Genomic DNA, 14,517 nt, shown 5'->3' with positions numbered 1-14,517 from the left:
CACATCTGACTGCTTGGTTTCAAATATTTTCTATCATATCCTGAGGCTCAAAGGGAGCGTATTAGAACATGACATCATCTGTCTTCAGTTTACCTTAAAAGTAACTTCAGTGAAGGCAGTGGTTTCTTTGTATTGACTGGTTTTAATATACGCACTCAGCAGTCAGCTCACCTGTGAAACCCACTAAGGAAGAAAACGTTCTCCGGGGCTAGTGGGTTAGCAGGTGAAAAGCTCTGATGAAAAGCCCACATTGCAGTGCTTCAACTATCTCCACCTCTATCAGAAGCAGGGTTCTGGTAATTAGCAGAAAGGACTGTTACTAATGATTTTTCTGTGGTGAAGTGCATGGGAGGGACAATATCCTTAGGCATCCCCCTCACACCCCTCCCCATGAAAAGGGCGCAACAATGTAGCCTAACCCCCCGCCCCCAGCCTCTTTAGGGCGATACCCAGGCAGCACGTAGAGAGTTTTGCTGTTTCTGGAAGATTCTGACCCCCAAACAACTACCAGAAGGTCAGCTGATTCTTGCAAGAGAATATCACCACATCTGCCTCCAGAACCTTCCCTGTTGGAGGTCCAGAGAACTGAGCAGAGAGTAGAGAACTGAGATCTCAGGATCAGCTGCGGGGCTGTGGTTTTCCCTGCCCGTGCGTTGTAATACATTCCTAGGAAACAAGAGTCCCGGCCCAGACGAGCTCTCACCATATGATGCCACTTGGCAGGGAGGCTGTGAGCAGAGACCCATCTCTGACCACTGGAGTGAACCCTCTCTACCAAAGGGTGAGAGCTGCCAAAGTAGCGAGGCCACATCGCAGCACTCACAGATGGTAGTGCCTACGGGGAGACCAGGCTTGGAGGCGGAGGTAGAAATTAACCAAGATGAACACCGCCTCTCCTGGCCACGCAGCATCACCACCTGCGTGGCAGCTTCAGGGGCCAAGCCCCAGCTCCCTGCTGCAGCCCACAGGTATCCCAGCCGGCAAGCGCGCGGTGCAGCACGAGCTCACGGGCCCGCTTATGGAGAACTGGCTGCGCAGCATCTGCGGGAGAAAGGCACCGCTTGACAAGGCGATGTCTCCCTAGACGGGCTCACAGTGGCTAAAGCGACAGACCCTGAGAGGCACCAGCACACGCAGCTGGGAGCAGGGGCAGTCAAGAACTTCCAGAGCTGCAGTATGACTGGGGAAAAAACCGCAGTACCGGAGTTCACTTCCAACACGGCCACTCGCCGGCTGGTGACCTGGGAGGGCAGGTCCCTTAGCCGTTCCCAAGTCCCGACGTGTTCTGCCAGGCAGGCCGCTGCGGGGCCCCCGGCCGGTGCCCACCACTGCCCTCCCCTGCCCGGCCGCGCTGCCCACCTCTGCGCGGGGACCCGTCGATGCTCTCGGCGCTGGACGAGTGCGCGTCGGCCGGGGCCCGCCGCAGGCTGCTGAAGTAGCCGCGCGGCCGCGAGGCGCCGCTCCGCGGGGAGGGACCGCCGCCGGTCGCGCCGTCCCTGCGCGCGAAGATGCCGCTGAAGAAGCGCAGCAGCCGGTGCTCCAACGCCGCGCCGGAGCCCGCGGCCGCCGCCCGCGCGCGCTCCAGCCGCTGCAGGTCGCTGTTGTCCAGCGTGCGGTTCTTGCTCTTGCTGCGCTCCCAGCGCTCCAGGTCCGAGAGCGCGTCGTTCTTGCTGAGCACCTCGCCCACGTCCAGGGTGTTGCGCTTCTCCGAGGCGGGCTGCCCGGAGGCCGCGGGCTCCAGGGCGGCCCCGGGATCGGCCACGGCCTCGCCGCCCGGAGCCCAGGCCAGGCTCCCGGAGCTGCTGTGGCGCCTCCCGCGGCCCAGGGCCTGGCCCCGCGTCGCCTCGGGCCCGCTCCAGTGCCTGAAGCTGAGGCTCCGCCGCAAGGGCGCGGCTCGAGCCCCCTCCACGTCGGGACTGCCGGGAGCGGGCGAGCCGGGCCCCTCCTCCACTGCCGGGGGGCTGCCGGCCAGGGCCGCGGGCTCCGGGCCGCGTGCGCACGGCCGGAGCCGCCCGAGCTCCAGCTGCCCAGTGCTGCGGGTGCGGAAGGTGCGGAAGTCCCAGCCGCGAGGCCGGCGGCCCTCGGGGTCCTCAGCGCACGCCACCTCCTCCGCCTCCTCCACTAGCCGCCCGGGCGCGTCCGGGGAGCGCGCGGGCCGGGGCCTCCGAGCCGGGCGCGGGTCGGGGCCGCCGGGGCCCGGCGCGCCCAGCTGCTCCTTCCTGACCATGGTCACGGAGATACGGTAGACGGTCTTCCTGGGGGGCGTCCCGCGCGGCATCGCGTCCGCGGGCGGAGACGCGGGTTCGCCGCTGTCGTCCAGCAGGTACATGTCTCCCGGGACCGCGGCCGCCGCGCCGCCCGCCGGGGCTCCGCCGCATCCAGCGCGCCGCGGGCCGGGCCGCACGGTCAGGGCGGTCGCCGCGGAGGGCGGGCGAGCCCGAACAGGGTCCACGCCCCCCGCTCGCCGCGAGGGCCGCGCTCAGGCTGCGGGAACGGCGCCCCTGGCGCCCGCCGGCCCGTGCGCCGCGCGGCCCGAGTGCGGGGGTCCGGGCCCGGGGCGCCGAGCCATGGGCCGGCGGGGCCGGGCGGGCGGGCGGTCAGGCGTGGGGACTGTCTCGCCGGCAGGTGCGGTCGCGGCGCGCAAGGCCCGGGGCGGGCGGCGGCGCCCGCGGCTTCATTGTCTACGGCGCGGGGCCCGCTCTCATCCTCGGGCCTTTTCTGCACAGTTCGGCGGCTCCGCAGCCTCCTCCACTCCGTGGGTTCGGGACACGCGGGCAGCTGCGCCGGCCGCGGGCGAGGGGCTGGCGGGCGGCGGTTTAAAATGGAAATGCGCGCCGGAGCGGGGCGGGGCGGGCAGGGGCAAGACGGGCAGGGACCGCGGGCCGCGCGCCCAGCCCGGCTGCCGAGTCCCGGGAGCGCGGCGGCGGCGGCGGGCGCGCGGCTCGGCGGCCAGGCCTAAGCGCCGGGGTGGATCGCCGCCGCCGCGCGGACCGGAGCCTCCGGGGCATTGGCGGGGGGCGGGGGAAGGAGCGAGCGCCCGCCTGAACTGACACTCTGGGGCTTGGCTTGCAAAAGCAAACAGAATATGGACCATCTCTCACCTGCTGAGGGTTTATAGGAAGAACCTCTCCTAATCAAGAAGCTTTGAAGGAGCGACTCAAAAGGCTTGTTTTCAAAAGCAAGGTATCTTAGGTACTTGTTGCCCTAACTGTACAGAGGAGCCAGTGCACCCCCAGGAAGGAGAGAACAAAGAAGGGCCCAGGAAGGCAGCATCCGGCGATGGGGGTGCGGTTCACACCAGTGCCCTCCAAGTGAAGGACCGTGCAGTTTCACTCCTAGAATAATATTTTGGAGTATTTTCCCAACGGGTGGGGAAAAACTACTGACAGGCAGGCATTTGCTGTCTTGGATAACAGGCCAGAGAATACAGTGGCTAAGAGCAGAAGAAAGAAAAGAAGGCTGCCTGTCCCGGCCCTGCTTGTTCATTTCCTTCCTAGAGGGCTCAGTTTGTTCACCTGTCAAGGGGGGATGGAAAAGAAATACAAAAACAAAAACCCAGTACCTAAACTCTGAGCATTCTTGTGAGGACTGAATTAGCTGAGACTATGGGCAGGCATTCTGTGTAAGTGCTAAATATTTACCATTAGTATTGTTTGTTAATCAACAGGTTGTTTTTGTTTTTAAATATTTATTTATTTACTTTGGCTGCACTGGGTCTTAGTTGCAGCACGCAGGATCTTTTAGATGCGGCATGTGGGATCTAGTTCCCCAACCAGGTATCGAAGCCGGGCCCCCTGCATTGGGAGTGCAGAGTCTTGGCCGCTGGACCACCAGGGAAGTCCCTTTACCATTAATATTTAGTGTTGATTTTTCTCCCATCATCTTCCCACCAGCTACCTCTTGGCTCTGTAGATACTGGTTCTTCATATTATCTGATGCAGCACTATATTCACATGTACTTGATCAACACATAAGTTCTTCATGCTGTCCTGAACATAGATCTCTCTGTTTAAAAGCTTCAGAAGGAAAATGTGGTAAAGACAACGTCCACTCATCAAACCGGATGCTTTTACACAGCCTTCTCTAGGCCTGGAAATGCCAAAGACTGCTGAGAGGCTGTTTCTAAGAAAAGTGCTCGAGGCCAGGCCAGGTGTGACTCTGGGATTAGACAGCTGTTCACAAGTGCTGATTTCCCTTCTTTAATCTCTTAACAAGTAATTATGGGGCAACTGTTGTGTTTATGGCACTGAAAAGGATATGAAGATGAATCGTGAGGTCTCTTACAAAGGAGGTTATAACCTAGGAAATCTGGATTTTACCTCAGAGTGAAATGAAATATTTGGATTTGATGAAATAAACCAAAAGTTGGTTGAGTTTATTTTTAAAAACATACTTTATGGCATAGAGGATTTTTAGGGCAGTGAAAATACCCTGTATGATATAATAATGATGGATACGTGTCATTACACATTTGTCCAAACCTATAGAATGTGCAGCACTAAAAGTGAACCCTAATGCAAACGATGGACTTCGGGTGAGGATGATGTCAGTGTAGGTTCATCAGTTTTAACAAACATACCACTCTGGCGGGGTATGTTGATGGTCCGGGATGCTCTGCATGTCCTGGGGGGTGGGGCGGGCGGGGGGGGGGCGGGGGATGTGGGAATTCTCTGTACCTTTTCAATATTGCTATGAACCAAAAACTACTCTAAAAAATAAGGATTTTTTTTTTTATAAGTACTTTAAAACACATTTGACCACCCTCAGTGGCTCTACCTGGACACAAAATTGCCACTGTCACAGGCTCACAAGCTCCATCCACCTGCTCTTGGCACTAAAGGATTCAGGAATGTGTCTCTCACATGTCCTCACTGCAAAGATGGGGACCCCAGGACAGATCAGTCTTACCTTTTGAGTTTCAATAAAAAGCCCCCTTTGATAAGACACACAGATCACCAACTTCTAGAGCTAGAGCCAGGCAGTAATCATCTATCAGAATGAGGTTTCTAGAACCCATAGGTTGGGGGAATGTGAAGGCTCAGAGAGGGTGTGTGCTTTCCCCAAGGCTACGCAGCTCATGGCTGAGAGCTAAACCTGGGGTCACACTGCCTGTGCCCATTTCCATGCTTCAACATCATTTCTTTTGTCAGCGTTCTGCTTTGTGGACATCAGAGAGAGAAACAAATGTGTGACTATTACTGCATTTGACACTAATTGAACACAAATGATATCTCAACATCTCAGCAAGTTTTCACTTATTCATTTTTCCATTTGTTCATTTATTCATCAAATATATATATTGAGCATCTACTGTGGCACTCCGCAGTGAGAAGGTAGAGTCTGTCTGTCCTCCAAGAATTCACAAACCTGTGAAAGACGCTGCAGTTCTCAAGGCCAAGTGATGTAACATACAAAGACAGAGAGGAGAATGAAAGGGTGGTACAGGGCAGTGCCCAGCATGGTCTGCTGGATGAGCACCCAAAGAGACAGCAAAAGCCTCCAATTTTACAGCTGTCGAGACTTAAAGGTCCACCAGGTCTATAAGCAGAGAAACTGAAATTCAGCAATGCAGAGAGGCCAGGATCTCTGTTAGGACCAGAATCCAAGGCCCTAACTTAGCCTGGCATCCATTCTCACTAGTGTTTGAGACCATGGCAACTTCCAAACATTGAGATGAATTTTAATATGAAATCAGCTGCCCCATAAGATATAAAATATATCTTGTTATCTTGGGCATTCACAGAGCCCAAGGAGGGGAAACAGCATTTCTTTAGAACTCAAATATTGAACTGTTAGGGTCCTTCCAATCACTCCACGGTTGTCTGGAATCCAGCCCGGGTTTTGCACTTTGCCGCCCAAGGATGCAGGCTGCAGAGTAGAAGATTCCATTCTATCCACCTTAGATAACTTGGAATCTTAGATGACACTGAACGAGGAGACCTCTTTCTGCTATAGCCGGTGTTGTTCACTATCTTTCAGTGCTTTCTCCCTCACAAGTAGCACCCATTTTCCATACCAATTGTAACGATTCCGTGTGAGGCCTGATCGTCTGCACTGAAAAACCTGGAAGAATGGCCTCTCCCTACTGCCCTGGATACATGGGCTCTTCCGATGCAAACAAGACAGAGAGAGGCTCAGACAGAACCTGCCTCTCCAAAATCGAAATCCTTTCTCACAGCCAGACCTGCCTTTGAAAAATAAAAATAATCATACTATATGTGTTCAGGTGGGCATGACCGCTTTATCTTCCTGTTGCTTTTTAAAGCAGCCCTGCTACACCATTACTTCTTGAAATTTTCCATGCCATGGAGTATATCTGTATCACCATTTTGGCTTTAAAAAAAAAAAAAGAAGGGAAGACTGTAGTCGATCTCACTGCCACATCAAAACCGAGCAGCCGGCAGGCAAGCAGGCAAAGCCTTGGCACTGCAGAGATGCCAATGTCAGAAAGGGAAGGACCACATGGGGGTCCAGGAGAGGGGGCCAGCCCTACCTACGCCCCCATTCATCACCTCGGCAGCTGGCTTCCCTCCCCCCGTCCCAAGTTTATGAGATCCTTTGGCCACCCTCCCATGACTTCCCTGTCCCGGGCCATTTCTAGCTGCCTATAAATTAAACATCCTGCATGAAAATACTATTTTGCAAGCTTTCCTAGAGCTGATCAGCCTTGTTTAAAGGAAACCCCTGGTAGTCAGCAGAGCCATCTGTTCCGCAAGCTGACTTTCCAACTAACAGAACTTGCCAGCCAGTCATCACGTTTACAGGATCCTGGCAGAACCACATCTGTGGGCAACAGAAACCTGCAACCCGTGGACCGTGCTCTGGCCTCTGCACGCCCACCCCAGGAGCCATCAAAGGATCCCCCACCCGCCCCCCGTCACGGGGCACGTGACAGCCTCTTTTCTGGCAGCAGGTTGACTGACAGATACAAATAGGAAGCAAAGAAAGACATGTGTGTTTTCCTAACAATTTCATGTTTTACCTTTTGGCAGAAGACTCGAGTCAGATCCTTGCAGGAGGAAGGGTTTCTGATCTAAGATCTACCGTGATGCTCAGCTTCTGCAATCACCTTGCCTGGGCTGAACTCATTAGGGGCCCCATTTTCCCTCATTTTATAAACTGCAGGTTCAAGTGGAACTCAGGTGAGAGGCCCTCGAGTCACAGAAGGACAAGGCACGTGCTCAGTCCCTGGGGCAAGGGCATTCAGCAGAAGAAAGACCACAGGGGGGCCTCTGAGCACCTACATCTTACCGGCATTCTTGCTCAAGGACCGACAGCAATGCAGTCACTGCCAGCCTAACGACGGGACTGTGTGACGTGTACGGATGCACAGACATCCCAAGGCAGTGCCTGTGCTCCACACGCTTCCATTTTAACGGGAAGCCCCAAGGTGCAGCCTCAACAGGCAAGACAGCCACACTCCAGGCTTAAGAGTGAGGAAACCAGGTCAGCGACTACTGATTACAACTGAACTTGGTGTGACCTTAGAAGAAAGGGTTTTCTCAATCCACTGCCCGTCCGAAGGCATCCTCAGATCTGAGAATCAGGCAGTTTTGTCCCCATGGAAGCCAGACAGCTGGGTGCCCCTACGGGTGGGCCGGGGCAGAGGAAGGGCCGGAGACCCACGCACCCACCCCCAGCGGTAGCTCAAGTCCAGCTCAGTATCCTGCCAGCAGAGGTTTCTCTGGGAGACCCTCCTGCGGATTCCAGGTGACAGGTGATCGCTACAAGATGCTGGTGGTCGGCACCACACCTGCGCGGGGCAGCAGCGTGGGCGCTCACACTTGACTTGCAGACGATTTCATGTCGAAGGTGAATCAGGAACAAACACCCTGACAGTCGGTGGACCTCTGACAGCGGGGGTTGACAAATGTCACAAATAACCACCAACCAGAAGAAAATGTTACATGTGATAAGAAGGCGGCGGGGAAGAGGAAGGCAGAAGATTATTATTTCTACCTGAAACACTCAAAAAAAAAAGGTTTCCGAAAGGGAAGCGGTATCTGGCCTTCATCCAGAGCGGGGTGTGTCCACCGCAGCGCTCTGGGCATTCCGGGCTGGGCCATTCTTGGTAGGGGCACTGTCTGTGCATCGTAGGATGTTCAGTTAGCAGCATTGCTGGCCTCTGCCCACTAGATGCTAGGAGCACCCCTCCCCCTGTCGGCAGATACCGGCAAATGTCTCCTGAAGGCAAAATGCCTCGGGCGGGTCCAAAGGCACAGGCGAGACACACCCACGTGAAAAGGGGACTAGGGGTTCCCGTCTTCTCAGCTATTCATTTTACCATTTTATTAATTCAGCCAGTCCTGCCTGCCTCTGTTTGTAGTAATGAAAAGCTCTAGACAATCTCTCTACAAAAAGAGAAGCAATGATGTCCTGTAATCCTTCCCAAAATACGAAGAATAGCAGGAGTTCCAGAGGAGGCCACTACTGGTCCTCATTCTGTGACAGACATGTCATCAGTTACAATTAGTTTAAATGAATAAGTATCATGGATGTGATTAAAACGCTGGAAAGGAAAAAACTGAAGTTTGGCCTACCTTAATTATTTAAAATCCAAAGCAATGTTGTATTACTTTTAATCAGAAAATGTCCTAAGCAAGATGCTTGGAGGCTTGGACCCAGGAGTGCCTTCCAGCACTGCCCAGGTGTGGACAGAGCACCTGAGGGCACGTGGGATCTCAGCTCCCGCCACGAGCCCCTGCAGGGACTTGTGTGCAGGCCTGACGGGCCACAGACCAAGGGCTGGAGGTACTTTGTCACACGGTCCGCTCCTGCACTAGCTCAGGGTGACAACACTCCATCCTTTGCAAATGGGAACCGCTGTTTAAATTACAGCAAGCTAGAGCTGGAAAAGATTTTAATTTGACCCATTTCACAGATACAGCAGCTGAGTCCACGGGAAGCCACCTGCCTGAGGCCAAAGGGGAGGAGCAGAGGAGAGGGCCCTCCACACAGCTGGAACAGGAGCCCCTAGGAAACCTCAGAGCCACTTAAGCAGACCAGTGAGGAGCAGTCTTGATTTCAGAAGTATGCCCCCTGTCAGTTATGAACAGATTCTCGCTCCCAAATACAGGAGTGTGTCAGAAACATCTTCGTCGTCTTCCTTGCTAAGTGTCAGGCAAAAGTGACTTAAGACGCTGATAGAATGAAAGCCAAGCCTACTCCCTGTCACTTTATGGAAACAAATGCCAACACCCCATGGAGTGACAACCAGAGCAGCTCCCATCTACGGTCACCCTTGCGATGCCGGACACTGGGCTGCAGCCGGGGCTCCCCGCAAGGATGCTCCCCTTTTCCGGCCTCCAGTTCTCTGTGGCAGTTCAGCTGATGAGTCAGAAGGATTTAATCAAGGGCAACACACAACTTTGCACCTGTCCCCTGAACAGCTGCAAAGAAGCTCTGGAATTTGTGTGGAGAAAACCCAAGAAACTCCTACAGATTACCTAACCCTCCCAGCCTTCGACTGCATGAGGGGCCGAGGGGCCGAGGGGCCGGGCTGACCTGGTAACATTTTCCTCTGCAGGATCCACCAGAAGGGATTCCCCTAACAATAACATCTGCCCGATCGTCGACAATCAAAACCCAGGGAAGAGCCTTTCGGCCGGAACTGCCATCTTCCAGTAATTCGCCAAAATGACCAACACAAAGGGAAAGAGGAGGGGCACCGGCTACATGGTCTCTAGGCCTTTTAGAAAACATGGAGTTGTTCCTTTGGCCACATACATGCGAATCTACAAGAAAGGTGATATTGTAGCTATCAAGGGACCGGGCACTGTTCAAAAAGGAATGCTCCACAAATGTTACCACGGCAAAACTGGGAGAGTCTACAATGTTACCCAGCATGCTGTTGGCATCACTGTAAACAAACAAGTTAAGGGCAAGATTCTTGCCAGGAGAATTAATGTGCGTATCGAGCATATTAAGCACCCTAAGAGCCGAGACAGCTTCCTGAAACGGGTGAAGGAAAATGATCAGGAAAAGAAGGGAGCCAAAGAGAAAGGTACTTGGGTTCAACTGGAGCACCAGCCTGCGCCACCCAGAGAAGCACACTTCGTGAGAACCGATGGAAAGGAGCCTGAACTGTTGGAGCCCATTCCCTATGGATTCGTGGCATGATGGGTGTAAAGAAAATAAAAGACCTGGACTGTAAAAAAACCAAAACACAACACAGGGAAGAGTCTGATACGGACCCTCCTAACAGCCTCTGGAGTAAAAACAAAATACCAGGAACTGTCAAAGAGCAGCCACCTAAGTGTGTGTGACAACAGCTGGATGTTTACCAGGCTGGTCTTTAGATCCATGACCCCAAAGATTCGTAAAATCCAGAACTTCTGTGAAACTAAGAATCGAGGACACAAATAATGCCGTGGGAATTATTATCCGCACTGCTACAAAGCTCACCATCAAGAAAAGCCTATTTGAACAAGAGTTATCACTACTGCATCCTGTGTGGGATTTGGCTGCAGAGATATCTGGAAATCTTTCATCTGTGCCCAGGGGACTTGAAGGTTTGATATATTTTTCTCTAAGTGCTGAAAACAGCATGTGAAGATGCCTGTTCGAAGCCCAAATCCCCCCTCTGCCCCAAATCCGCAGTGGGAGACATGTGACCAGCCTCCTGCCTTCGTTAGCCAATGTGTCACCAGCTCCGTGGTCCCCAGGCTCGGAGGATAAACGCTCCACGGCGGCTGATGGCAGCAGCCAGCCCCTTGGTAGTTACAATTTGCATTAGAGCTCTGGGGACAGAAGACGAGTGGGTCGCCGGGATGAGTTCTGACGCAGTAAGATGGAACAGAACATCTGTGCCTTCTCATCTGCTTGCCACACACTGGTCATCAGCACCCAGTGCACAAGGAGTAGGGGCGAGGGGTGAGGGGTTCCTGGAGCAGGAAGGTGGGAGGGCAGGGGGGCGCAGGGGAAAGGCAAGGCTGGGTCTCTAGCCCAGACAACTAGGGCAGCTCTGAGCTTCTTTACCTAGTTATGATGTTGTCCTACGCTTGCCTCCTTTCAAAAATCACCACCAACCCCAGGACCTTCCATGAAAAAAGATGGACCGAGGGGGCAGTGATAAATAAATCAGCCACGGCCAAACAATCCACAGGACTCAAAATCTTTACTGACTCTCCCCTCCAGCGTCATCGCTGTCCCCCCAGGAGTGTTGCTAACACTTCTGTGATCTGCCTGGCAATGAACCAGCACAAGACTTTCCAAATTTGGAAAAGGAGGTTCACGACGCCTAACCTGCCAGCTCTGGGCACCACTGTGGGTGGATCTAGGGCAGCCTGAAAAGCCTCTAAACTACAAAGTCATATAACCACCTAAGACATGACTAGTTGGCTCCGCAACAAGTGATGTGCAGAGCTGGGGTTCAGGCGCCATCCCTGGGTCCCTCTTCTCCTGTCCCTCTGTCACAGCCACTCCACCCCAAGGGAGGCGGCCAGGGCGGCCGGGAGAACCAGGTCACACACACCTGCCTCCTCAGCCCCAGTGGCCTGTCCTTCACTGGCTTCCAGAGGCTCCTCCCACAGCCACACCCAGAACTAGCGCTGTCCTACCATCCTCCGTCTCCAACAGCCGTTCTCTGCCCACAGCCCTCCATGCCGGCCAGCCTCTCCTTCCAGAACTGCACCAAAGCGGTTATTTTAATGAATCCTCTCCGTCCCAATCCTTCAGATCCTTCTGTATCCGGCAAAGGCCGAGAGACATCTCACTGTCTACACCAGCCACTGGTGCCTTGGAGACCCCTGCTCCTGCGCTCCCCACAAAGGTGGGTCCATCCAAACTCCACCCCACTGGACCGACGCTCCTCACACGTGTCCACGGCCCGGCAGCACATGGCGCCCACCCAACCCTCTGCATCTCCAGGAGGCTCTCGTGCAAGCTCAAGCGTGGAGGCACCGGGCCCACTGCAGATGCTCGCACAGCAGGAAGGGCTAGGTGCCAGCATCCTGCAGCCCTGGGCTCCCACCCACCCTCCCCATTCCAACTTTCCGGGCTGACCGCCCTCCCTGAGAACGCCAGGGCACCAGGCCCTCTTAGGAAGACTTCAGGCCAGCGTTCAGGGCGGCCTCACTCTCGAGCCTCACAACCACACCCACGTCTCCCGCTCAGAGTTGGCAGACGGACCCTGTACCATCCATCACAATCGTGTCCTCTCCTTCGGCCAGGCCAGCCCACGAAAATGCTCAATTATCTCCCATTTAATAAGAAACAGAAACAAGAGCCTCTCCTCCATCTGCGTGCCCTTGGCCTCTGCCAACGTCCTCCCAACTCTCCTTCCTCCCTCCATTTCCCCATCCTCTTCATCCTCCACTGAATTCCCACAGCAGGTGGACCTGGCTGCCCCACGCCCCGGCTTAGCCCACTCTCGGGCAACCATCCTTTCTGCTATGATCGGACTTTTAGGGCACAGTTCCGCTCAGACCCCCAGAGACTCGTGTCACCTGCAGAGGAAAATGCCCACTCCTGCACTGGTGCCCCAGGCCCCAGACAGCCCCCACTCACCCCTGCAGTATAATACAGCCACCGGGGTGCCAGACTCCACGGCCAGAATGATGCAAACCCCGTGTGACTTTGGGAAAGTGACCTTGACTCTCTGCACCCAGTCTCACTTACGCAGTAAGGTGATAACCACAGGGCAGATGAGACGACCAAATGCGATGATGTCTGTGAAGCACCGGCGCCAGTGCTTAGAGCTAACGTGTGTCGTCTGTATCCCAAGAGTCTTCCCTGTAACCCATCAAACTGCTTCCTAGTCCTGACTCACCTCCCCACCCAGTCTCACCACTGCCTCCTGCTGGGGCTGCAGGACCAGCTAACTCCTCTCATCACTGGGGCCCGGCTCAGATGTCTGTGTGTGACCCCCCCGCCACACACACCTGTGCCCCCCCCTTCTGGGTATCGATCTCCCTGCTCTGACCTGCCATTTGCCATTTGCATAACCACCTCCCCCAGAAGATCAGGGTTCTTGACATGGGGCCACCAGCTTTCTCTCTAAACCCCAGCCCTTATCAGCGTGCTGCTTAAGAAATGCTGCCTAACGGTTCACTCGATCAACCCAGGTGGCTGATCCAAGCTGAGTCCCGGAGGGGAGGGGTAGTGCCTTGGTCGGTCATGTTACAGATAACCGCAGAGGTCAGCTGACTTGCTGGCCCCACCCCCCCCCCACCCCCCGGGATGCCCCAGTTTATACCACTACACTGCACGGCCACCCAACCCCCTCTGAGTTTATCTACAAAGTCTCCAGCGGTTAGGGAAAGACTCGGGCGAAGACGGTGATTCATTTCTTCCCCTGGCCACAGAAAGCCTCAGCTGCAGCTGATCTTGGGTGGCTGCCCCCTGCGAAAAGGTGCCCCTCCCTTGGTGGAAAACAGGCAAACATGATGGGGGGGGGGTGGCGAGTTCCCAGAGCCTGACTGCCTGCGGGGAGTCCACCCCCCAGCAGAAGCTTCATTTTAGGGAGGGGAGTGCTGGTCAGAGGGCAGACAGTCTGGAGCCTGAGAAGGCCTTCCTTGGAGGGATCCCCTGGTAGGGCTGCTCCTTCCCTGCCCACCCCTCGGGCCTGGGCCACACCCACTATGCAAAAGGAGGCGGGTGGGGATTCGCCCAGGGGTCCCCAGCCATCCCGGGATGGGGGTGGTCAGCGGGGAGTCAGCATACAGGGGCTACCCGCCGAGCACCGGGCCTTTCCCGAGATAGAAGGAAATGCAGGCTATTGAGCCAGGTGCTGAGAACACCCTCGAAGAAATACAACACCTGAAATGACTTAGAACTCTTTAAAGGGAGGCTACTAATGGGACCTCCCCCGGAGTTAATGCAAGGATCCAAAGGCTCTGAGCACCTGGCACTTCAGAAGTTCTCAAAATAATGGTTTTCCTCACTTTTCAAATGGCACATTCAGGGAAGCCGTCAGGAGCTGTGGAGGACCCACAGGGATGGCCACTCTGCAAATACCACCTCGCTGCACCCAAACCGTCCGAGAATCTCCAGGGAAGCGACAGCCGTCACTGGAAATCTCTGGGCGCAAAAAACGGTGACCTAGGCAGCAGAATGTTCATGCAAAAGGCCTTTTTCTCAGGAAGACTGCTCTACGGAATTACAAGTTCACACCCAAGGAAATTTAATACTTGGGACGGCCATCCACGAAAACCACCGGCACACACCACTCCTCTGGAACTTGCCAGCGTTCACAGGCTGTCATCAAGCAAAGGGATGAACCTGGGCCTGCAGCCTCCTCACACCACCTCCCCCAGGCTGTCCTGCAGGGGCCTGGCCCACTTCCTGCGGCCAGGCCAGGGGCGGGTCTCACTCGTGGCCAAGAATGAAGGGCCGTGGTGTGGCCATTCTTTGTAAGCCGCGCATGCAACACGCTTTCAGTTTACCCGCTCCCTTCCAGACAAGATGTAAAAAGGTATTTTACGTCGATCGAAGATTCCCAGTACCAAAGCCTAGTGTGTGCGGCTCCGTCCTACCAGAGGTTTAACCTTTGAGGCTTCGAAGATACCAGGCCACCAG

At 55.1% G+C, this 14,517-nt stretch overlaps 2 protein-coding genes across 5 annotated transcripts in view; one reads left to right on the top strand and one right to left on the bottom strand.

Moving 5' to 3' along the window:
- AGAP1 (ArfGAP with GTPase domain, ankyrin repeat and PH domain 1) overlaps window positions 1–14,517 on the bottom strand; it is a 543,249-nt gene that overhangs the window by 387,376 nt on the left and 141,356 nt on the right. The window lies entirely within an intron of this gene.
- LOC133101373 (large ribosomal subunit protein eL21-like) lies at window positions 9,620–10,119 on the top strand. The gene has a single exon (XM_061206108.1). The coding sequence runs from the start codon at window positions 9,637–9,639 to the stop codon at window positions 10,117–10,119; it is 483 nt and encodes a 160-aa protein (XP_061062091.1). The 5' UTR covers window positions 9,620–9,636.

The sequence above is a fragment of the Eubalaena glacialis genome, chromosome 1 (assembly GCF_028564815.1).
Source record: "Eubalaena glacialis isolate mEubGla1 chromosome 1, mEubGla1.1.hap2.+ XY, whole genome shotgun sequence".
In the NCBI taxonomy this organism is placed as follows: domain Eukaryota; kingdom Metazoa; phylum Chordata; class Mammalia; order Artiodactyla; family Balaenidae; genus Eubalaena; species Eubalaena glacialis.
This window is presented reverse-complemented; position numbering and strand designations above follow the sequence as displayed.